Source organism: Macrobrachium rosenbergii, chromosome 44 (genome assembly GCF_040412425.1).
Source record: "Macrobrachium rosenbergii isolate ZJJX-2024 chromosome 44, ASM4041242v1, whole genome shotgun sequence".
Classification (NCBI taxonomy): Eukaryota; Metazoa; Arthropoda; class Malacostraca; order Decapoda; family Palaemonidae; genus Macrobrachium; species Macrobrachium rosenbergii.
The window spans coordinates 28,885,570-28,913,069 of record NC_089784.1 but is presented as its reverse complement, the minus strand read 5'-3'; the positions used below and the strand labels follow the sequence as shown (position 1 = coordinate 28,913,069).

General features: G+C 35.7%; 1 protein-coding gene across 1 annotated transcript in view; it reads right to left on the bottom strand.

Moving 5' to 3' along the window:
• Positions 1-27,500, bottom strand: part of LOC136829565 (netrin receptor UNC5B-like) — a 194,467-nt gene that overhangs the window by 4,277 nt on the left and 162,690 nt on the right. Inside the window, 9 exon segments of the mRNA XM_067088412.1 lie at positions 1-2; positions 694-927; positions 1,180-1,421; positions 1,893-2,399; positions 2,725-2,874; positions 4,944-4,991; positions 8,672-8,720; positions 8,722-8,837; positions 15,334-15,501. The exon segment at positions 1-2 is cut by the window's left edge and continues 170 nt beyond it. Of these exon segments, the coding sequence (XP_066944513.1) occupies positions 1-2; positions 694-927; positions 1,180-1,421; positions 1,893-2,399; positions 2,725-2,874; positions 4,944-4,991; positions 8,672-8,720; positions 8,722-8,837; positions 15,334-15,501 (1,516 nt within the window).

Genomic DNA, 27,500 nt, shown 5'->3' with positions numbered 1-27,500 from the left:
ACCTGATGGATAAACAGGTCTTGGATTGTAGGACACTACAGAAACCGGACTTACATGTGTCATGATATCTAAACCTACTCATCCTCCTCCTCCTCCTCCTCCTACTACTACTACTACTAGTACTGCTATTAATATAATAATTATAATAATATACTGAACTGTTAACAATTTCAGATGCACCTGGTGAATAAACGCTTCTTGGATTGTAAAGCACAATAGTAGCCGGATTCACTTGTACCACAGAATATAACTGAATATTCTAGACCCTACTACTACTACTACTACTACTACTACTACTAATAATAATAATAATAATAATAATAATAATAATAATAATAATAATAATAATAATAGTAACACATCAACTTAAAGGACTTCTGTACTTGCCAGCTACATTATTATCATTATTTTTCGTTTGGTTACCATATTAGACGCAATACATTTTTAAATAAAACTCTTAAATACAGTTAAGCATAAAGCACAGGTTAGTTTAGGTTAGGAACTATCGGAATTGCTGTGACCCGTAAGACATCCTGAAAATGTTCAAGTGCAGGGTATAACACAGGCTCTGTTACTTAAAAGAAAGCCAGACCCCAAAGGTGTCTGTTAAGTTGAGGTGCTACTAATAATAATAATAATAATAATAATAATAATAATAATAATAATAATAATAATAATAATAATAATATTTACCTGAGAACCATCAAGTTGGGTAAGAACAGGTGTGTCAATTCTCTCCTCTCCTATGGTTATCAATCTAAACCAGGATGGCTCATTTATGTTGCACCTGACAAGCGTATCAGCAGAAAATATGTGCACTTGCCAAGTGGCGTGCTGCAAGGATGCACAGTGCTCGAAAGACAGCACTGCTGGCTTCAGCAGCTGAACATTGGCGGGGCCACACATGACAACAGGACTTAATAGAGTCTGAAAAAAGAAGGCATGAAAATTTTGTAGCGAAAATGAACTTTTCGCAAAAGGTACATACAGTCAGTACCTTTGTGTTTTATCATGTAACCTAGGTGTGAGAAACTACACTGTAGTAGACTGTGGTAAATCAGCTGTTGCTAGTAACTTCACTGACATCCCACAAGTGATCAGAAAAAGCTCTGAAATGTCCCAGATATAAAAAAAAAACAGACATAAAATCAGATCAAAATAATTCAAAAGATCCCTCACCTGCCTATCAGAAAGAGGAGGACCACTCTGTGGATGAGATTTGGCAGCAATATATATCTGATGGCAGGTGTCCCTTGGTAAAGCTCCCTCGGGTATGGTAAGAGCAACACCATACTCGGCTAAGGATAACCTGCCACCAGATGACGTCATCACACCCCACGTCATTCCATCTGCTTCTAATACTTCTTGAGGCAGCTGGCAGCCACGATTAGGTTCCGTGTAGGATGCTAGTGTGTGTCGGACTGGGTAAGCAGACAAAACATGTTCTTAAGCTACATTTGACTATGAATGTCAAATTACATCAATGCATAAGTAATTAAAATTTTGAGCTCGTTATAAAACATTTACGAAAGCAGAATAACCAAAGAAGACTTTCAATCTTCAGATACACTGCAAATCTATCTATCAAATGTTCTCATATTAGTAAATTTCCTTTACTAGCAGACATGACTTAACCTTTCCCTACCCAAAGGATAACAATACTGGCTACACTGTTTTTCCTTCAGTGCCATAAACAACCTCTGGTTTAAATTTGCACAGGAATATTTTCCAGAAAGGTAACTACAAAAGCCATATTCACTCAAGTAAAAGAGTTACCTATAAAGGGAAGTAATAATCTGTGACATTTCCTCGCAAACTGCTTTGTTCACATGCTGAGTACATCTAATTGTTATTTGGGAAGACCGAAACAATAACGTTCATATAATACTCACAAGCAGAGGCATCACTCGAAAGGGAAGCAGGAGAGTTACTCCTTGTAGGCTTGTCCTGGGAGGAATCTGAGGAGTCCAGGCACTGGCTCCGAAGACTCCCATTCATGGTGGGCGTGACCAGAGACCTCGAGGGAAGAAGATGAGCAGCCTCTGAATGCGTTGGAGAATCCTGAATGTGGTGACACCTCAGGTGGGGCACATCATAGTGATGCTCGGAAGTCGAGGTGATGCTGCCAGAGTGACCTCCTCCTCCACCTCCTCCAGCACCACTGGCAGGAGCGGAGTAATGTTCTTGATACATGGAGTCCATTAGGCCTAGGCTAGACTTCTGGTCGCTGGAAACCGAGACTGGGTCACTGTAAGCTGGGTCGCTGTAGGCTGGGTTATAGCACAGAGGGTGAGCTGTCAAGGGTGGAGGGGCTGTGGGAACCTCCTGGGCAACGTCTGGAGGAGGACCTAGGCCGTTCATCTTCTTCGTTGTCTTACTGTAGAATGACATTGGGTAATCTGCAAGAGTTCAAGAAAAAGAAAAGTTATTCTCAGCATTATCATGACCTTAGTGCAATAAATATAAAAGTGACCTTATGCAATAAATACAAAATTGGCTTAGTACAATATATATAAAACTGAACTTAACGCAATAAAAACAAAACTGAGCTTCATGCAACAAACATAACACTGACCTTAATGCAACACACATAAAACTGACCTTAATGCACTAAATATAAAATGGGCCTTAATGCAATACATATGAAACTGACCTTATTGTAATAAATATAAAAGATAATATCAGGTATTCTTGAAAGCAGAAAATAAATTACCGAACACTCACCTGACGTAGCAATTTCGTACATGGGTCCATCAGTTCTGTCTTTCCGGTTGAACTTCCTGAAGACGACCACCAGCAGGAGAAGCACCAACGGCACCAGGACGGCCAACACGACTATCAGGGTCACATCCTGCTGCATGACAGCGGCAGTAGCTGTGCAAGGGTAAGAAATCCCATTTTTGAAACGGCAGGAAAAAGATACACTTTGTTTACATAGGCGTCAGCTGTTACTAAAACTTCCCTACACATAAAGAGAATATATATATATATATATATATATATATATATATATATATATATATATATATATATATATATATATATATATATATATATATATATATATATATATATATATATAGAGAGAGAGAGAGAGAGAGATACTGTACAGTATAAATACACATGCATACATACACACGCACACAAATATAGAAAGGTAGGTAGACAAATATATAGATAAATAGATGGATAGACAGATAAAAAGATAGATAAGAGTAAACTGAAAGCAATGACTCAATCTTAGGTACCTATACCTTTAAAAATATTAACAAGATACATCAAGACGTCATTTTAACCCCGAGATACAATCCACTGCAACCCTGATGACCCGAAAAACTGTCAGCCTTCAAAATTATAGTCAAAAACACCCTCTATATCAATTATAAATTTATCAATTTATTCATATGCAAGTCAATAACCATAAATCAACCCAGACTTCTTTATTACAGAGCAACCACATTCTGACGAGCCCTCCAAAATACGTGATTTAGTGCCAAATGAGGGAAGATGAAGGAGAGATTACAATGACATCAGCGCGCGTGCGCAGTTCATTAAAACGGCTAAACGAGAGAGTACACAGCTCAATAAACATCGGAATAGTAGACGTATTTAATTACCCGGCATAAACAAGAGCCCATAGGCATCAAATTATTATTATAAGGGATGATGGAGGGCATTCCTCTGCCCCATTGTTATGCTGGACGGGCCACTCAAGTCCGGAAATGGTAAAAGAGAGGCGATTCTCTCTTCATATTGAACCATGAATCACTGACGGCTTAAGAAGAATACTAACTGCCCGGAGATGAACTTTAAGAAAAGAAGAGTGGTGAAATTGCGGGAGAGGGTTATGCAAATACAAATAAAGATATACAGATAAATTTATATATATATATATATATATATATATATATATATATATATATATATATATACACACACACACGCACACACACACACACACACACACATATATATATATATATATATATATATATATATATATATATATATATATATATATATATATAATTATATAATGTTTATTACATGACCGTGACATTTTTTATATTTAAAAACATTAAGCAACAAATGCCGTTTAGTATAGAATGCGCTCTACCTCGGAAATAATACCGAAGGGGAATAATTATAACTGATAAGTGGTTTGTCACCTGGTGGATTCGATCTGCCGACTGCGAAAACTTCCGACTTCAGTGACCAGTACTCTTACCAATAGTAAAGATATTTCCTTTTATCAAGTGGTGGCTCCAGGGAAGCTCACACACACACATATACATTACACAAATTTTATATGTATATATATATGTGAATGTATATATATATAAATTTATATATATATATATATATATATATATATATATATATATATATATATATATATACACACATACACACAAACAAGGGCGCCACATGTAGAAAATTTCCACATTATCAGCCGTTTCATGTACACACAAAGAGTTCAGCAGCGCGACGCGAAGTTCCCATGCACATTTCACTATCCACCTCTTATCTTGCATATAACCTCGCATTCCTTGGATATCGAGGACTTTCCTTTCCAATAAAACGTCTCTTTTCACCAACTCGTTGTTCATTATACATGTTTTTTTTTTTTAAATAAATTTTTCGACTTATCTCCATATTTCTCGTCCCTTCTTTTACCTAAGCCACATAAACTACATAGACAATTCATTTTCAGAGCATCAAACTGTTTCCATTCAGTCCAATTCGGCGTCCACTCTTCACTTACGTAAAGTAAAATTGGCCTAACAACTTCATACACACATATGTAATACTCAGAGAGAGAGAGAGAGAGAGAGAGAGAGAGAGAGAGAGAGAGAGAGAGAGAGAGAGAGAGAGAGAGAGAATGTACCTATACATTCATCTATTAAAGCAATGAAGAGGAATACGGAATACAATCAACTTACCTTCTTCCGTAATCGTCCTGTCGCCATACATCCTCACAGACGAACCACCTGTGGAATATAAAATAAAACAAAATTAGGTGAAAAAGAAAAAATAAATAAAAAGGTGAAAAAGAAAAAATAAATAAAAAATAAAAAGGCAAATACAACGAATACAATACATATCTGATGGCACTGCACCACAAAAGAAGTGACTCGTAAACCTGTACTGTACTGTCTGTAACTTGATAACTACTGAAACAAGTAAAAAATGCGCCGAAGTTTCTTCAGCGCAATCGAGTTTTCTGTACACCGAATAATCAAGTCCACCGAAAATAAATCTATCTTTCGGTGGTCTCGGTATAATGCTGTATGAGCCGCGGCCCATGAAAATTTAACAACGGTTCGGTGGTGGCCTATCCTATATCGTTGCCAGAAGCACGATTATAACTAACTTTAACATTAAATAAAATAAAAACTGCTCAGGCTAGAGGGCTGCAATTTGGTATGTTTGATGATTGGAGGGTGGATGATCAACATACCAATTTGTAGCCCTCTAGCCTAAGTAGTTTTTAAGATCTGAGGGCGGACATAAAAAAGGGAAGACAGAATAACGTGCGGACGGAAAGACAAAGCCGGCACAATAGTTTTCTTTTACAGGAAACTAAAAATGTAAAAAGAAAAATAAGAAACACCAGGGTACCATTCATTCCTTGGAGGTTTATGTTCCTCTCATTCTGTAAAACGGTACTGGTTATTTATACACCTTACTACATGAAGTTAAATCACTGGCAACACTGCATTCCAGAGTTATAAAATGACATCGAACCCAGATTACTCGAGGATGAAGTATTATTACTTCAAGGACATAGTACCATATATTCAGGATGAAAACGAGAGAGTGACATTTAAAAGCGGAATGCTTGTGTACACACTAATATCGAATTATCGAATAAAGTGCCGATTTCTCACTTATTAAAGTAAGGTACACTTCCATTACCTATGAATTCACGGAATTATGTCTGAGAATTAGAGTATAATATCAAGAAGTAAAAAGTGCGGGTCCTTGGACGTGAAGTATCATTTTTAGAAATTGAATTGCCAATTATCCAGCATTACCGAAGTTTTTAGTACTGTTTTACGATGTTCATGTACAGATGGATCTACTCAAATATTACCCACATGCCATGGGATCAAAACCTCAAGTTACTTTAGATTTAAAAAAAGAAGATAATACTATAAAACTGGTAACTGTGTGTGTGTACACTAAGAATCGTTTATCAAAATATCAAAAATTATTGAATTTAATTACAGTAGAGACAAACGTATATAATTCTAAAATTAATACAGTGGCTTAAATACCGGTTACCCACCACCTACTCAAATTAAAGTAAGACTATCAAAGACTTTACCCACAATCTACTGAAATTAAAGTAAGACTATCAAAGACTTTACCCAGCACCTACAGAAATTAAGTAAGATTATCAAAGACTTTACCCACCATCTACTGAAATTAAACTAAGATTATCAAAGACTTTCCCGCAATCTACGGTAATTAAAGTAAGATTATCAGAGACTTTACCCACCATCTACTGAAATTAAACTAAGATTATCAAAGACTTTCCCGCAATCTACGGAAATTAAAGTAAGATTATCAGAGACTTTACCCACCATCTACTGAAATTAAACTAAGATTATCAAAGACTTTGCCCGCAATCTACGGAAATTAAAGTACGATTATCAGAGACTTTACCCACTATCTACTGAAATTAAAGTAAGATTATCTGAGACTTCACCCACCATCTACTAAAATTAAAGTAAGATTATCAGAGACTTTACCCACCATCTACTGAAATTAAACTAAGATTATCAAAGACTTTGCCCACAATCTACTGAAATTAAAGTAAGATTATCAAAGACTTTGACCCACAATCTACTGAAATTAAAGTAAGATTATCAAAGACTATACAGGTAAATATCCAAGATGAAAATATAAGTGCCTAGATAATGTGAAATTTGGACAGAAGCGAATTCTAATGACATCACTGAGAATCGCTTACCTTGTTTTTAAAGAGCAATGCAAACTTAAAATTTGAGGGTTCGATCAATGTTCACATGAAAGATATCGCGATACTTTAAAGTAACAATCACCATCATCTGAGTCATTAGTTACCTTTCGCCGCTCTGTATTACTTTTTTTTTAGTGCAGACTTTTTTGTGCGATATATATACAATTCAAAATAATAATAATAATAATAATAATAATAATAATAATAATAATAATAATAATAATAATAATAATAATATTGGCTCTTTCAACGTCATTAGCTTGTAGAGAGACTTTCTACAAGCTAAATGCCATTGAAACAGCAATTGTTTTAATAACCCTACCATAGAAAAGAAACTCCTTCCAAATAATAATAATAATAATAATAATAATAATAATAATAATAATAATAATAATAATAATAACACTCTGTCTGTGCTATCATTATAGAAAAAGACACACATGAAGATTATGTACACCGGATTCAGACGCAGATGTTCACGACTGATGTTCGAAAGAAAATTTCGTCATTCCAGGTTGCAGCCTGATTACCATAACTCAAGGTGTGTCACTGGAGTACTGCACAATAATCAAGAATGCTCAAAACGAGGGCAAGATTACTTGGCGTTCAATTATCAAATATTGTTAGTAAATTTACAAGAGTAGGGACTGAAGCTTAATTACCATTCAACCAAGATTAAAGCACTATTACAGGGAATGGAATGGAATATAAAAATTTAGGCCAAAGGCCAAGCACTGGGGCCTATATGGTCATTCAGCGCTGAAAGGGAAGTTGAGAGTAAAGGAGGTTTTAAAGGTGTAACAAGAGGAAAATATCGCAATGGATGAATGATGGAAGAATGAATTTGAACGGAGATACAGCAGAAAGAATGAAAGCGGTTGCAGCTAGGGACCGAAGGGACGCTGCAAAGACCCTTAAGTAATGCCTTCAGTGCATCATGTGAGGTGCACTGACGGCACTACCCCATGCAATAAAGTAATTCAAGTAGTTCTACAGTATACTGAGTTGGGACAAATGGCAATTATACATTACATAAGACTAACTCTAAATGATTCAAAATAAGGCAAGTATAAAATAGAGAGAGAGAGAGCAGAGAGAGAGAGAGAGAGAGAGAAAGCCATTGAAGAGAGACAAATTCAAATTCACCTTACCAGAATTTATCAAGAAGCATAGAATACGAGTATTCCCAATGGACTTGAGAGAGAGAGAGAGAGAGAGAGAGAGAGAGAGAGAGAGAGAGAGAGAGAGAGAGAGAGATTCGGCCTACCAAAAGTTATCAATATGCATAAAATACGATTATCCCAATGAACTTATAACGTATTATTATTATTATTATTATTATTATTATTATTATTATTATTCAGAAGATAAATCCCTATTCATGAGGAACAAGACCACAGGGCAACTGACTTGAAATTCAAGCTTCCAAAGAATATGTTGTTCATTTGAAAGAAGTTACAGAAAATAATAGGAAATACTCAAAGAAGAGATCAGTTACCAGAATAGGAAAAAGATAAATCAATAAATCGATAGATAAATAGATAAAAAAACACAGACAAAATATCAAAATACAAGATGAACTGTTATAGGGTAGCAATGTCTTGCATCTCCCCCTTGACCTTTCGAGGTTCCAATCGCAAGACATCCTCAGGAGACCAGCAAAAGAAATTAAGGTTTACTCACCCCTGCACATTCCGCCGGTACAGTTGGTGGACGTCATATCTTCCCCCTTCGCAGTACCGGCCGCCGTGCTGGGGCGGAGGGTCCGAGCATGACCTCTGGCGGTGATGACGGCAGTCCGGACTGCAGGTGGACCAAGAGGACCACGATGACCAGGAGCCGTCCACGGCTGTGTGGAATAGAATAAAACATCGGCTGAATGAATGGTAGTTGCCAATATTATCTGGATAGCTGTCAATATTATTTGGATGGTTTTCGATGTTTTTGGATAGTTGTCGACATTACTTGGATGACTGTCATTATCTGGATAATTGTCTATATTATTTGGATAGTTGTTAATATTATCTGGATAGCTGTCAATAATTAGATAATTGCCAATAGTTTTTTGGATGGCTGTCAATATTATTTGGATGGTTTTCCATGTTTTTTGGATAGTTGTCAATATTATTTGGATAATTGTCAATATTATTTGGATGGTTTTCCATGTTTTTGGATAGTTGTCAATATTGTTTGGATAATTGTCAATATTATTTGGATAGTTATCAATATCATTTGGATGGTTTTCAATGGATAATTGTCAATATTATTTGGATAGTTGTCAATATTATCTGGATAGCTGTCAACAATTAATTAGATGATTGCCAATTTTTGTTTGGATGGCTGTCAATATTATTTGGATGGTTTTCCATGTTTTTGGATAGTTATCAATATTCTTTGGATAATTGTCAGTATTACTTGGATAATTATCAATATCATTTGGATGGTTTTCAATGTTTTTGGATAGTTGTCAATATTATTTGGATGGTTGTCGATATTATTTGGTTAGTTATCAACATTATTTGGATAGTTGTCAATATTATTTGGATGGTTGTCAATATTATTTAGTTATCAACATTTGGATAGTTGTCAATATTGTTTGGATGGTTGTCAATATTATTCGCTTAGTTATAAACATTATTTGGATAGCTGTCAATATTATTTGGATGGCTGTCAATATCATTTCGTTAGTCATCAACATTATTTGGATAGCTGTCAATATTATTTGGATGGTTGTCAATATTATTTGGTTAGTTATCAACATTATTTTGCATACCCTGTAGGAGTTCAAGACATCTTTATTCCCTTTGCATTGTTACAAAAAGTTTTTTTTTTTTTTTTTTTTTGGGGGGGGGGATAGCTGTCAATATTATTTTGATGAGTTTCAATGTTTTTTTGGGTAGTTATCAAAATTATTTGGATAGCTGTCAATATTATTTGGATTTTTTTTTTTTTTTATATTCAGCTGTTTGTGAATACCCTATATCTGTCTCTACGACCTTTTTCTTTGGGTCCTTCTGAACGTAATATTTCCCATTAATTTTTCTAATAACGACAATATTTCTAGCCTTTCTCAATCTCATATATCTTAATTATGGTTCCAGTGAGCAATAAATCATACGATAAACGTTCGTGGTCTTTTTACTAATAATACAATAAGTTCACGAGTATATCAGAATAATATAAGTTGACGAGTATTAACAAAATTACAAGTTCCCGAGTAAATTGCAATAATATAAGTTCACGAATTTATTGAAATAATGTAAGTTCACGAGCATTTTAAAATAATAAGAATTCACGAGTATATAATAACAATGAAAGTTCGCCAGTACAGTATATTAATATGCAAGTGTATTTTACTTGATGTTATAAAGAATACAGTCTCTTAATGGTCACGTACTATTTGCTCTATGAAAAAACACACAGCACTTTCAATGTCAAAGTTTAGATGTTATACATTTATTTCGTTTACAAAAACGTAATAATAACACCATCTTAAATGTCAAATAACAACTTTCAAAGTCGACATATCAGCCAACCAAATTGAAAACAAAATTACGTCCGCCGGTAAACTTTCTGTTAGCACTAACAGTAAACACATCATTATAATGAAAGGCTTTTTACCCATTAATAAGAGGTGATTTACTGGGATCGTGTTTATTTCGAAACCTTCAATTATTTACTGTTAATAAGTGCCAGGTATCTTAACATTTAGATAACATTCAAATGACTTACATAATTCTCACTGGTCTTTAACATAATTACCAGAGTATCAATTAAAACGATCTCATGCAAGCATTACTGAGTAAAATTACGAAATGAACATATGTCACCCATCAAAGGGATGGTGTTTACTTCCTGTTACGAAATTTGTTGTTTTAGGAGCAAATGATGTTTACTTTTAATGGAATACACTGCTGCCTCCATTGAACAATGTTTACCTACGGCGATAACATTAAAATTTGTTTGCTGATGATGTACAGCAAATTAAATGAGCTTTCTAAACTTAAAAGTATATCGTGATGCTACAATATGATCGTTATTGTAGCTTTATACAATAACAGGAGACTGGATTTTACAAAGTTACAACGATAAAAAGTGTTATGGCTTTAGTCTGGGGTCCTTGTACAATTTTCTGTCTACTGTCGTAATGCACTTAATATGTTGTCACTAATCATTTCGCGCCGAGAAATAATATTCCTCCCACGGCAAAATTCTCAATTTTTATAATCAACGATCCAGATCATTAAAAATCTGGAAATATAATCAAAGGTCCAGATCATTAAAAATCTGGAAATACTTGGTCCAATCTTCCAGATACAATAACAACATAAGGACAATCATTCACCAAAACTCACGGAGTAATTTTTTCATAAGTGTTATCAACGAAAGAATACTTTACAAGTACAAATTACAGAATATAAATATCATGCACTCCTGATTTACTTCGTTGCTGGAAGGGGAAAGACCATGCATAGCAGAGGAACCAAGTAAAGTAGTAACATGATTGTCATCTTAGGGAAGAAAGGTAGATAAGCTGCACCATTTTTCCTCATTATTCAGTGTCAATTTTTGTAATTATATTATTAACTTTTCATGATGAAATACTGCACTGTTACAAGTTATTAGTGCACAAAGTACTGCAACTATTTGGTGGTTTGCTCAGAACACAATGGAAAGCGTGAGTAAGGTTCTTGTTAAGATATACTCTTGAAACAAAGTACTCTTTACTTCCAACATTAGCAGCACGAGTTGTACTCATCTTTATGACGAAATGCTAAACACTCTTATTTTTCCTATGCAAGTACCGACAGTTTCCACAGAGTAGTAAAAAAAAAGCAAGGCCTTATTTACCTAACCATTAAAAGGTATTCTCGAACGTTTATAATTTTAGAAACCAATATTCCATTTACAAAAACCTCAAAACACTGCTGTTGCTGTTCTTTGCTAACAAATATTTTAATGTTGTATCTGTTGTTAGAACCTTGGGTAGAGTTGTATCCTACGTAATACTAACTGTCTAACAATAACAAATTCATGACTAAGAAGAAACAGAAGAAGAAGAAGCAAAAAGCAAACACAATATACTGTTATTCATATTAGACTCATTACATCTCGTGTTACACTCATGGAAAATAATGGAGTCATATTTCCATACATACAGAATGATTAAGTCTGAGAGACGCAGTACTTTAAACAACCATGCGCAAAGGCAGTTGAGTGTTCCCATAGTTTTATCTTTTACTGTGCTTGATATTCTTTCCATACTTTCCCTAGACAGTCCATCTTCTCTTTCCTCCTTTACTCCAATCAAGCTCACTCAAGGGAAAAAAATGCATGAGAATGATAGAAGTTTTCTAAATATCCAAGTTGTGACAGGAGACGCAGAGGATCAGACGCTAAACTTTTTCTTTTATTCAATAAACCTCTGTGTTTCCACAGTTCTGTTATCTCAGATCACGAGGTGAATGTACTAACCACTACATCCATTGTAATACTCTATAATTCTTTCCAGGTTATCCTTAATTTCAGTTAGGCAAGTGTGTCTTCAAGCACACGCAATATATAATTAGTAAGCGTGAAGGCACATATAGATCCAATGCATAAAAAATTCCCTTTGTTATATTGTTTAAAGTACTAAGTAATCAACTGTTCGAATTACTTTCAATCTGCCAAAGAAAAGGCATTCAAAATCCAAATGTGGACTTACCACTGTTTCTCGTAGATTTTACATTGTTGGTAATGTTGTTAATATCCAGTACTGCGTTAGGATTTCAAGATTACCACTCTTTCCCTTCATGAATGTGTCAGTGTCAGTAATTAAATAAACGGTAGAAAATGTCCAAATATTTACCTACCTATTCCGTGTATATATATATATATATATATATATATATATATATATATATATATATATATATATATATATATATATATATATATATATATATATATATATATATATATATATATATATATATATATATATATATATATATAAAATTATAGAACATTAATTACACGCATACATACATCAAGATGGAAAAACGATCAGACAGACAGACACGCAGACAGCGATGCCGTACAACGAATCCAAGGATATAAACCTCACATAAATTATTTGACGTCCGGGTAAATCGCCAATTTCAGACTACGTTAACCTTTGGTGATGAATACTGATCAATAAAAAAAATGCAACACTGATACTTTCCCAAGAGAAGGCAGCGTATGGAAAATAACTAATGAAAACATCGAGAGGACACGGAGATATAAAATATTAAAATATTTAAAAGCCACAGCATAAGAAGAACGATGCACTGTCTTTTGTCATGAAAATGTATGATGTATTCTTCATGAATTATCCATCACAATAACAGTTCGTTACATTAGAAGGGATATATGCGGCAACATAAACAGAATATAAAGACGAGTCCACATCAGGGAAGATCAGAAGGAATACCGTTTTCTATTCATGCGAGAGAGGAAGTTGCCGAAATCAACTGAAATCAACAACGGGAAAGAGGAAAAAATATGAGGAAACCCGGTAGGAAGAAAGGCTGGAGGGAACGCTGCGTTGAATGACAGCTGGAAGAGCAAAGTCCTGTGAGAGAAAAATTGAATGAGAAGACGAAATCTCGAGGAAAGTGGAAAGCGCCAAGACTACAGAAAAAAAAAGTGACAGGAAGACGTCCCGGGAAAATAGAGCAAGAGAGGTAAAGAAAACTCCATTTCAAGAAGGGGAAATGAATATAGAAAAGTGGAGGACGATACGAAATGCAGACTGAAAAATATACATAAAAACCAAAAAGAACAGTTACCGATTCAGTAGCTGAAATCACTGATTATGAAGAATTAGACAGGAAGGATGGATGAACATACAAAACTGGTTTAACCTCGTACCTCAAACAACTACATACGAATACCATGCAACCTCTCAAATTACGACACTGAAAGGGTTTACATATTAGAAGCTCAGAAGACGATCTATTTATATTTTATTACGGGAAATACTGTAAGAGCAATACTACCAGTCAGCAAAGGATTTCCCAAGATATCTAAGAGTTGAAAGCTTAAAAGGTTAATGTTTTCAAAAAGACCAATACGTACTGTAGATAACAAAGTACAGTGATGAAGGCTTACTAGATGATGCAGACAGACAGACAGACAGACAGATGGCGGAAGATATTCTATGAATTACTGACCCTCATTTGCCAACAGTTGGCGAATCAAAGAAGCTCAAGAACCGTCTTGTAGAAGTTAAAGTTTAGAGTATTCAGGAGTAATGGTCAAGAGAAAATATAAGTCAGAGGGGTCATGTGAACAAAAACCACTGACTAGACCTCCTGTAGTCACAATTTTCTCATTTTAATTTAACGACTCTTACTGTTACATTCTAGAAGACAGTTCTTTCGGTTTAAAACTAGCCAATGACGGTGCTGAAGGAGCTATACAGAGAAAGTTGGTGCTCAAAGGGATATATATATATATTCAACACAAGGGCACAAAGGGTCCTGAAGACTCACCATGAGGACAAGGTTGCTCTGGACAATCACCACCTCCTGTTGGTTAGGTTGAGAGAGGGGAGGGGAGGACAGGTACACCAGGTGTTAGTTAGTTAATGAGAAAAGCCTCTACTACTGTTATCCCACTTATTTAGTACAGAAGCTGCTAAACAACGCAGGGACAAACACATACAGTACCTAAAGAGACACGAGTTCTATTGTGATTCCGCTGAAGGTTTTAGTGCAGAAGGCAAGGTTCTGTTTCTATAGTATTTTCTATGTCAAAAACCCCGAATGATAAAACTGACTTTCTTTTGTTTTTCCACAATATCTGAACATATGTTACTCTAATGATACACGGTTCTACTGTACTCACAATTTCCACCAACAGAAGATTAAAAAACTTCATAAAATCAACCATACTGACCACGACCAGGTAATTCTGAAATCCTCTGAATTTGAATGATCTTAAAAACCATGTACCTGTGGAGTCTGAATTTCTTCCAGCACGTTCGCAAAGTGCAATAACAAACGTTAGTGACAAAATTGTGTACTAACAAACGTTGGTGACAAAAAAAATATATACTAAGCACTACGCTAACAACACCTGTATAATAACAACATGAAACACGAGAGGCAGACGCATCACAGTGATCAGCTTCCGTTTCAGGCAACAAGCTATTTCACATTAGTTCTTGAAAGAATATACTGAGTATATTGACAGACCAAACGAAATAAACAAATAAATGGATAAATAAATAAGTAAATATTTAAAATTGATAATCAAATAAATAGACAAACAAATAGAAAAAATAAATAATTAAAAAGAAGTAGTGAGGGACTTACCTGGACATATATTCGAGCAGTCTGCTTTCTGAACAGCCTCGCCAATGCAGGCATCGCCGCCGTTCTGAGGAGCTGGAGACGTGCAAGTCCGAGTACGGCGCTGCACGCCGCGCCCGCACCGCTTGCTGCACGACGACCAGGAGGACCAGGAGGCCCAGGCGCCATTAACTGAGGAGGAGAAGAAAGGAAGAGGAAAAGGATGAACAACTTTGCAAACTAAGAAGAAGAGGATGAACAATCTTCAACAAGTAAAAAATAAGTTTCTTCAGTGCAATCAAGTTTTCTGTACAGCGTATAATGTTTATGAAACTTAGCCACGGTCCGGTGGTGGCCTCAGCTACGGTCCATGAAACTCAGCCACAATCCGGCGGTGGCCTGTGCTGTTGGTACCTATAACGGTGTCAGAAGAACGATTTTGGCTAACTTTAACCTTAAATAGATTTAAAAATCACTGAGGCTATAGGGCTGCAATTTGCTATGTTTGATGAGTGGAGGGTAGATGATCAACATACCAATTTGCAATCCTCTAGCCTTAGTAGTTTTTAAGATCTGAGGGCGGACAGAAAAATTCCGGATGGACAGACAAAACCGTCACAATAGCTTCCTTTTACAGAGAACTAAACACTGAAGGATAAAAATTTTGCGAGGAACAATTTTGCAAATTAGGAAAAAGAAAAGGATGAACAATTTTGCAAAAACCAAGGAGAAGAAAAGAATGAACAATCTTGCAAAATTAACAAGAAAGGTATGAACAATTTTGCAAACTAAGAAGAAAAGGATAAGTAATTTTGCAAAACCAAGGAGGAGAAAAGGATGAATAATTTTGCAGACTTGGATGAAAGAAAGGATGGACAATTTTGCAAACTTGGAGAAAACGATGACCAATCTTGGAAACTAAAAAAAAAAAGGATGAACAATTTTGCAAAATAAGGAAAGGATAAACAATTTTGCAAACTAAGACGGATGAACCATCTTGCAAACTAAGAAGAAAAGGGTGAATAATCCTGCAAAAACTAAGTATAAAAGTATAAACGTTTCTGTAAATTAGAGGACGAAAAGGATGAACAATTTTGCAAATTAGATGAACAACCTTGCAAACTAATGAGAAATGGATAAACAACCTTGCAAAATAAGAAGAAAGGATGAACAATTTTGCATACTAAGAGGAAGAAAAGGATGAACAATCCTGCAAATTAAGAGGAAGAAAAGGATGAACAATCTTTCAAATCAAGAAAAAAAAGATGAACAATTTTGCAAAAGGATGGACAATTCAGCAAACTAAGAAGAAAATGAAATACCATTTTGCAACCTAAGACGAAAACTAGGATCAACATTTTTGCAACCTAAGTAGAAAAAAGGATGAACAATTCTGGCAAACTGACTCGGAATTGTGTTTACATCTTGATGGCCGGCAATTGGAGGCAAATACGGAGACGGTAAGAGGGGGGCATTACGCAATGAATATTCCAATAGCCCGGACGTAAATCAGGTGGATAATGAAATAATCATTGGCTTTCAGTGATACACGCGAAAGGGGACTCTCAGAAAAGGAAATTCTCTCTCTCTCTCTCTCTCTCTCTCTCTCTCTCTCTCTCTCTCTCTCTCTCTCTCTCTCTCTCTCTGTTCCTTAATTCGTAACAAAAGACCGACATATTTTTTCAGTCTTTAGATTTCGGAAGGGATGAGCAGAGCCACCAGAGGTCCTCCTTTCTTCGCCCTCGACGCAAATCGTCGATTTTATCATCATCATTAGCGTCCTTTTCGGTTTAAACGCTCCTCCTCAAATATAAATCATTTTCCTCCAGAATGCATTCAGTCATTGCCCATTTTTGTGAGAGGGTTGCTGGTTAATATAAGGTGCTTGGGAAGACCTCTCCTATTTTCGCATTGCTTTTGAAGTGTAATGGTTCAATTACGTAGTTATATAAATTATATAAAAAAAAATTCTAGTCTATATTAAAACAAGTAAAAAACACGGCGAAGTTTTTCGGCGCAATGGAGTTTTCTGTACAGCGTATAATCAACGCCACCGAAAATAGATCTATCTTTCGGTGAGCTCCGTATAATGCTGTATGAGCCGTGGCTCATACAGTTTTCAGCCACGGCCCGGTGGTGGCCTGTCCTATAGCGGTGCCAGACGCACGATCATGGCTAACTTTAACCTTAAATAAAATAAAAACTACTGAGGCTAGAGGGCTGCAATTTAGTATGTTTGATAATTGAAGGGTGGATGATTAACATGCCACTTTGCAACCTGGTAGCCTCAGTGGTTTTTAAGATCTGAGGGCGGACAGAGCAAGTACGGACGGACAGACAAAGCCGGCACAATAGTTTTCTTTTACAGAAAATTAAAAATAAATATCCATAGTTTTTGTTGCCGTTCTTTCTAAAGTTTGAAAATAATTTTCCGTAATGCCTTATTTACTTGATACATCCAGATTATTTCGTATTTTGATTTCTTCATATATACAGCTGGAAGCTTCCATTTATTTTAACTGTAGATCTACAATACATCGTCACATTCAACTGTTATGCAGTTGTCTAATCTGCATAAAAATGATCAAACCTTTGACATAATGATTTATTCTTTTATTAGCGCATAAAAATACAGCCCCACATTACACGTTAACTGTAAACAAATTCAAAAGTGGATGCCAGTACAATTTATTATATAAAGTATCTCCAGCGTAAATTATGATTTGGAGAGAGAGAGAGAGAGAGAGAGAGAGAGAGAGAGAATAATTCCACACCAGTGGCATGGAGGATTACCTCGACCAGAGAGAGAGAGAGAGAGAGAGAGAGAGAGAGAGAGAGAGAGAGAGAGAATAATTCCACAGCCAGTCATGGAGGATTACCTCGACCGAGAGAGGGAGCGAGAGAATAATTCCACAACCAATGGCATGGAGGAATTACCTCGACCACACACACAGAGAGAGAGAGAGAGAGAGAGAGAGAGAGAGAGAGAGAGAATAATTCCACAACCAGTGGCATGGAGGGATTACCTCGACCAGGGAGAGAGAGAGAAAGAGATCAACCTTGAACATTTCATTGTATAATCCATGAACAATACAAGTTTCTGAAAGGTTGTTCAATCTCCTAACATAATTAAAATGAAACAACCTATGCACAGAGGTTTTTAAGAAAATAAAAAAAAAAGTATTTCGGTAAAATTAATATGTAACAAAGGGGAGAAACAAAACAAACTAAAGCTCTCGTTATAACAAAGTAATCTTTTGAGATAATGAACTTTGAAAATAAAAACGCTTTCATTTGCCTGACTATCAATCTGAAAGAACACAAATTACTAGCGGCATCGCCAAAGAAAAGTAATAAAATTAGCCATCTTTAACCTTCAATGCATAATCAAGAAAAAAATTCATATAAAAAACAAACAGAAAATGGAAAGAAACTATTGTTCAAAAACCAAATTTTATCTGTGGCCATTGATAGGAAAACCTTAAATTTCCATTACCTATTGTGAAAGCATTCCTGAAAACTATATTTACCAATAAAAATTTTGTTCTCACTAACCACCATCATGTCATAAGAACCATGTTACCGTAACATAATCACAAATCAAAATAACCTTCAACTCCTTTAATCTAGAACGACATAAAGACAAGCAAATATACCGTCATCTATAGAACCTCGTTAGTTTTCTGAAAAGAAAACTATTGCACCTGCTTTGTCTGTCCGTCCGCACTTCTTTTTCTGTCCGCCCTCAGATCTTAAAAACTACTGAGGCTAGAGGGCTGCAAACTGGTATGTTGATCATCCACCCTCCAATCATTAAACACACCAAATTGCAGCCTTCTAGCCTGAGTCGTTTTTATTTTATTTAAGGTTAAAGTTAGTCATAATGGTGCGTCTAGCAACGATATAGGCCAGGCCACCACCGGGCCGTGGTTAAAGTTTCATGAGCCGCGGCTCACACAGCATCATAACGAGACCACCGAAAGACAGATCTATTTTCAGTGGCCTTGATTATACGATGTACGGAAAACTCGACTGCGCCGAAAAAACTTCGGCGAATTTTCTTCTTGTTTTCATAACAAAACGAGATCACGACTCAGAGACTGTCTTTAATACATGAAAGAGACAGCAAAATACAAAGTTTTTCGAAGCCTTACATTGAAATACGAAGAATGAAAGCTCCTTGAGCCCTCAGAAGAATGAGAGACAGAACGCACTACAACCCATCGTTAACCTGTAGCCCTCGAGGAACTTGAAAGAAAAATAAATTGAAAGCAGACTGAAGTTTAATAAAAGGTTAATTTGATTCTGCAGCTTCCGGCACAATATGAAATCGCGCTCTGATAAATAAACAAAAGAAATGAATCATGGTAACTCTTCCTCATCTTGCGCCTTCTTGGCATCAATGGAAAAGTTTCATCTCTCTCTCTCTCGCTCTCTCTCTCTCTCTCTCCCTCTCTCTCTGATCTCATTACCTTGAGTGAATTCAATACCTGCCGCAGCTGCTGCCGCCGCCTGAATCTGTGTGTGTGTGTGTGTGTGTGTGTCCCTTTGAAGGTGGAACAAAAGGTCCTTCTCCTGTCAGTTCTTCATTACCGGTTAATTAGGTTAAACTTGCTTTGTAATATGTCAATTACGATGACAAAAGCCCGCCATTTCTCATCGTGACAACTGAATTTACCGACGTCTTTTTAAGAGAGAATGTGATTAATAAAAGCGGAGATTTAAAAAAAGCCTTTTTAAAGCCTCACCTTCTCCTTCTCTCTCTCTCTCCACAAAAACATACAAACACACATATATATATGCATATATATATATATATATATATATATATATATATATATATATATATATATATATATATATATATATATATATATATATATATATGTCTGTATGTATGTGTATATATTATATATATATATATAATTATGTAAACAGGCTGGTATCTGCAGATAACTCTGATACCTTACGCCCTAATTCTTTCCTTTTTCCACCCACCAATCCTAAATCTTCACTAAATAATTCTTTCTCTCTTTCTCTCTCTCTCTCTCTCTCTCTCTCTCTCTCTCTCTCTCTCTCTCTCCTCACGATCATGACCATCATCATTTTCTAATAACGGAGTGTATTACACTTCGATTTGTGCGTCCCCTCATTGTCCCCAATGTTTCCCCTTGTAATCTACAGATGAGTGCGTGTCTCTCTCTCTTTCCTCTCCCCTCGGTGTATGTCATCTCCTCGACCCCTCATCACTTCATTTCCACTCATCATTTCATTTATCACCCCCCTCCCCCATTTTCCCTCCCTTTCCCCTCCCTCCTCCTCTCCTACCCTTCATCATCATCAGGATGCTACTTGGAGCATCCCCAAAACTGCCCTTTCAATGAAGAATTAAATCAGAATTTCCAATGGTTTCAATTGAAGCTGGTCTAAATGCTCCTGCCGAGGAGGGAGAGGAAGGGGTGGGGTTCCGGGGGGAGGGGGGAGGGGGAAAGGGTTGTGGAGCCCTCCAGAGGATCATCTAGTCTGGAGCTTTAGCGCGCTCTCTCTCTCTCTCTCTCTCTCTCTCTCTCTCTCTCTCTCTCTCTCTCTCTCTCTCATATATAAATCTTTCTAGCTTGCGCTCAAAGTAAAATCGGTTTCTGCTCTGTACTGTACTCGCATTAAACTTTCATTTACTTAATTTATTTATTGTTTGTGTGTATGTATGTATGTATACTTGAAAGTGTTCTGCAGTTATGTATGTGCACTTGAAAGTGTTCTGAAGTATGTATGTGTACTTGAAAGTGTTCTGCACTGCAGTTTGTATGTGTACTTGAAAGTGTTCTGAAGTATGTATGTGTACTTGAAAGTGTTCTGCACTGCAGTTTGTATGTGTACTTGAAAGTGTTCTGCAGTAAGTATGTGTACTTGAAAGTGTTCTGCACTGCAGTTTGTATGTGTACTCGTAAGTGTACTTGAGAAAGTGTTCTGCACTGCAGTTTGTATGTGTACTTGAAAGTGTTCTGCAATACGTATGTGTACTTGAAAGTGTTCTGCACTGCAGTTTGTATGTGTACTTGAAAGTGTTCTGCAGTACGTATGTGTACTTGAAAATGTTCTGCACTGCAGTTTGTATAGTACAAATGTGTACTTGAAAGTGTTCTGCAATGCAGTTTGTATGTGTACTTGAAAGTGTTCTGCAGTATGTATGTGTACTTGAAAGCGTTCTGCACTGCAGTATGCATGTGTACTTGAAAGTGTTCTGCAGAGGGCGGCCATTCTTAATTCAGCAGTTATGGGATGGTAATGCCAGTGAAGAACACTGTAATTTTCCCTGAACTAACTCGCCATTACTGGAAACGACTTCAAGGAGAAGATATTATACATGTGCTACTTAAATACATCCCCTTTTTCTTCAGATTTTTGAGTCCATTATGTCTCTTCATACTTATGGTTTTCATATTAACATTACTTAGGCAAAATTTCATAATTTACCATTCTTATCACTTTACCCATCATTTTGTTTCTTACTTATAGTCTGTCTTCAAATATTCTTTTCCCTGCCAGTCTAATCTACCTATTCACTTTCTTCCATTTTTCCTTGTAGTCTTTCATTCCCTACTATGCCTCTCACTCCCTATCTTACGCTCCAGATTTCTTTTCCCTTTCAAGATTTTCTTATTAAATGCAATACTTTTTAGACTACGACTACTGTAATCTCTCTCTCTCTCTCTCTCTCTCTCTCTCTCTCTCTCTCTCTCTCCTCTCTCTCTCTCTCTCTCTCTCTCTCTCTCTCTCTCTCTCTCTCTCTCTCTCTAATGACACTAATTGATTTAATCGAAGGGCCCCCTCGTAAGTCCTTTGTGAGAGACCTTTCTTTAAGCTGCCATACGGAAAGCGGTAATTATAATCTTATACTACTTCTGTTTACAATAAATGGATCCCCTTTTGTTTCAATGAATGGTTTTTGTTTTTCGGACCGAACACTTGTCGCAGAGCCCCAAATGAGAAATCTGTTTCCTTGTGCTTATTCGAGTTGAAAAATCAAATGAATAAATGTAATGAAATAGGTCTAGACAAATTCGTGTCAAAATTATACAAATTTTCGTATGTTGTAATCTGAGAATTTTTTCAGCTTTCACTGCTTTTATAAAGCAGTCATTCTCATGACTAATCGAACTCAAAAATTTGGAAGCACACTTACATAAAGCCACATACACGCCACAGACAACATATAAGAACAAGCATGAACACAAGAACATTTAATATATTCACATTTCCTTCAGTTGTTCTAATCTCAGTATTGAAAATATTCTTACGTTCACATTTCGACGCAAAACCATGCCAGGTATCAATATAGACAATATAGACAAAATCCATAGCATCAAGAGCCTACTGGAACTTAGGCTTACAGAAATTCATTCGGGGACTTGTTTGATACCGTCCCTTCCCCGTAGGAGGGTAGTGCCATTAGTGCACCTCATGTGGTGCACTGTAGGCATTACTTAAGGTTCTTTGCAGCGTCCCTTCGGCCCCTAGCTGCAACCCCTTTCGTTTCTTTTACTGTACCTCCTTTTGCTCTCAATTTCCGTTTCAGCGGTGAATGACCTTTGGCCTAAATTCTATATGCAATTCGATACCGTCCCATGGAAGATAAATCATCAACTATGCTAACCTACCGAATTAATATAATATTGATTCTACTGAATTAATATAATATTGATTCTAATGTATCAGTGAATACTGTAGTATCGGTTGAACCTAACCGGTACCTGATACCTTATGAAAATTATCTTCAAAAATGCTCATTACCCAGTACCCCATACCTCCTGGCAGCTGAGATACCTGGCATATTTATACAGGAATCTATCAAAACGTGCTATGCATTAGGTTAAATTTATGTAAGAGTCTATTAAACGTACTATGTATTAGATCTAATTTATACAGGAATCTATTACAACGCGCTATGTATTAGATCAAATTTATATAGGAATCTATTAAAAGTGCTATATATTGGATCAAATTTGTATAGTAATCTATTAAAACGTCCTATATATTAGATCAAATTTATATAGCAATCTATTAAAAGGTGCTATGCATTAGATCAAACTTATATAGGAATCTATTAAAACGTGCTATATATTAGATCAAATTTATACAGTAATCTATTAAAACGTGCTATGTATTTGATCAAACTTATATAGGAATCTATTAAAAAGTGCTATATATTAGATCAAATTTACATAGTAATCCATTAAAACGTGCTACGTATCAGACCTATCACCAATTACATTATCCGCAAATAATGTAATCAGTTTCTTTTTCAAGAATCAGCGACGTTAACAAAAGGCGTGATGGGTGGAGTACGCCAAATCGCCCATCCGTGCGTGACGAAACCATTGCGTATCATCAGCGTAACTGTTTAGCGTCGCCATTCACAAACGCTGTGGAACGCGCCCTCCGGCTGCCTTTTTTTTTCCCCTTAAGAGTCTCCTTCCATAATGAATGGCCGCATATGGTCAGGTCTCCCTGGGAGGTAGGAGGAGATCCCCCCAACCCCCCACCTGCGCCAGCCCCTTACTTTGGCAACGATGACGTAATGAACTTGGAAGAAGAGTTTCACTAGTTGAGAGAGAGAGAAATCGTTCTTTACGACAGAAAAGTTGTCAATAATCCGCTTTTTGGTTTTATTAAATTTGTATTGAGAGAGAGAGAGAGAGAGAGAGAGAGAGAGAGAGAGAGAGAGAGAGAGAGAGAGAGAGAGAGAGATCGTTCTTTACGCGACAGAAAAGTTGTCAATACAGAAGTAAAATTCGCTTTATGGTTTTTTTTTATTAAATCTGTATTTAGAGAGAGAGAGAGAGAGAGAGAGAGAGAGAGAGAGAGGTCGTTCTTTACGATAGAAAAGTTGTCAATACACTCATTATGTAAAATACGCTTTGTGGTTATTTTTTATTAAATATGTATTGAGAGAGAGAGAGAGAGAGAGAGAGAGAGAGAGAGAGAGAGAGAGAGAGAGAGAGATCGTTCTTTAAGACAGAAAAGTTGTCAATATGTAAATTCGCTTTGTGGTTCTTTATTACATTTGTTTTAAAAGAGAGAGAGAGAGAGAGAGAGAGAGAGAGAGAGAGAGACCCTTGAACTCAGGAGGGAGCTTTAAGGGGCCCCGATGTAACAGGTTGAACAAGGATGAACTGGGGATGAACAAGCCTTTTGTGGGAGCCATCTGCTCTACGTTAGGGGGACGCCTGCTGAGAGAGAGAGAGAGAGAGAGAGAGAGAGAGAGAGAGAGAGAGAGAGAGAGAGAGAGTGGAAATTTAATATCGGAACTCAAAATAGTTGCTCTCGAATAAGCACTTAAACTTCATGTAATGTTCGGTGCTTTTAAAGGAGGGGAAACACTGCAGTATTCACAGTTATCAAGAGATATTTCCATTGAAGTTATAAATAGGCTATATAGAGAGGGACGGTGCTTTTCAGAAAATTGTTCACAGGGTATCTCTCTCTCTCTCTCTCTCTCATATATATATATATATATATATATATATATATATATATATAGATAGATAGATAGATAGATAGATAGATAGATAGATAGATATACAATGTAGATACACAGGCAGATAGGTAAATAGATATACACACGTACATACATACATACATACATACATACATACATACATACATACATACATACATACATACATATCACGTGCATACCAAAATAATACATGCGGCAACTCTGCAAACGCATATAAATGATCAGCTGCATTACAGCAATCTTTACAAAAATCAAATAAAATCGGAACTCAAAGAACGCTTCTTTGTAGGAGCCGGACAAAAAGTAGCTAATAAATTTGAAAGAAAATTACGTCAAAAAAATATAATGAATAAAAGCACGGATAAACTATTTGGGGAACACAAGTCTGTGACAAGAATAAAAGCAAATCTTTAATGAGTCCAATTCTAGATCCTGACGAAGGATAAAACAGTCCAATTCTAGATCCTGACGAAGGATAAAACACTAAGAATAAAATTAAAGAAATATCTTTGAAAGAAAGGATGCAGCATTACGCCCAATAAACCGTACATAAACAAAAAGGTTTTATATTGTATGGTTTGTATGGTTTGTATTGCAGCAGAATCGTGTCCATTCTGCTGGACTTCATGAATACTAAGTGCTATAATTAAAACATACATGTCACAGAGAGACATAAAATTGCATATTAAGAGCAATGGGCAGCTTCCAGCCTTCATGGCATAGCTCCAAAATGGCTTTAAGCAATTCATTTCACATAAAAAATAAACCAGAATCGCGGAGGTAATACGCGTAAAAATATTGCAATCTCCAACATTCACAAAAAAATCAATTTTCATATCTGTTCAAATTAAAAAAATACCCCTTTTTTATTTATCGTCTCTGAACCGAAAATGCTGCAATAGGGTTAAATCATAACAAATCACAAAAAAAAAATAAATCGCTTTTGAATGACCAAGTTAATCAAAAACTTGACCTCGTCAAAAATACAGATTCATCAGATTAGTTCCGGATTAAGTTATTATAATCTCAACCTTCTGATAACATTTCTATTAATATTAGAGGAGAAGTTGGTCTCTTGTAAATTGGAAAATAATCATTGTAAGTCCTAATATGAGATCCTCTTTCTGTTATATATATACTGTATATATATATATATATATATATATATATATATATATATATATATATATATATATATATATATATATATATATATATATATATATATATATAATTGATACAGTAAAACAGCTAGTTTTGCGACCAACTTATTATTCCTTTTAATAATAATTAATGTTACACTTTTCCTCGGTAATACTTTCACTGGTTGAAAAACAAATTCAAATTTTATTCTCTCTGTCTCTGTGTGTGTGTGTCTCTCTCTCTGTTTTTGAAGCAACATCAAACTCCTACCGCACACAAACCATATCTAAAAAAAAAAAATTTGTAATTCATCGAATCACTAGTGTAAAATTCGATGAATCTAACTATCAGATGCGGACACTTCTGTGAAGTTACACCAAAATGAAATTCACCAATGATGAATTCAGTTTCTATAAACGACCTGCCATCAAGAAAGTATTCCTATTTTTCATCCGCAAAACCGTACAGAAAAATGACCCCTAAAAAATACATTGGATACATACATTTATATACAGTATATATACAGTATATGTATATATGTATATATGTATATATATGCATACATATATAAAAACACATAAATGTATGTATGTATATATATATATATATATATATATATATATATATATATATATATATATATATATATATATATATATATATATACATATACTGTATATTATATAAACCTGATTCTGTTAATTTATTCCTGTCTTTGGTACTAACACCATCCAACTTAAGTAGACGAATCTCTTCTACGACACGCTCTATAATTATTCTGACCATCTATTAAAAAAAATGAGCCATTAATTTAGCCGTTCCTTGGGTGCAGGATCTAAGGAGAACGCGTGGGAGATTATAAAGACTTATCTCGCATGATTTCGCGAAATAAAAAAAAAAAGAAAAAGAAAATCTCTTGGTTATATTAGCCTCTGCCATGACAGAATTATGGCCCAAGACGGATACGTGGTCACACGAGTCCCGGCGTCCTCTGACAGCTGGCTTCTTTATGGCGATAAAGCGGTGCTACTTCAGCCAATATTTGGCGAATTCCCGCTGCGATTCCGTCACGGGTTTGGCGCGTTAGCTTTACTCGAGGGCTTAATAGAGTTATCCATTTTTTTTTTTTTGTAGTGATTTTCTTAAAAAAAAAACTAATAGATGAAGCAGTTACAATTTGAGTACATATTATTATCACTACTGCTTTCACAATCATTATTATTCAGAAGATGAACCCTATTCACATGGAACAAGCCCACCAAAGGGGTCATTGACTTGAAATTCAAACTTCCACAGAATATGGTGTTCATTAGAAAGAAGTAACAGAGGGTGAAGGGGAATAAAGAAAGAAAAGATCTCACTTATTAAAAAAGGAAAAATAAATTAACAAATCAATAAATAGAAAAAATAAATTAACAAATCAATAAATACATAAATGTACCTAAGTGATTAAAATGCCGAGGAGAATTGTGTTAGGGTAGTAATGCATTGCATCTTCGCGTAAACTTATGAAGCTGCAATTGCACGA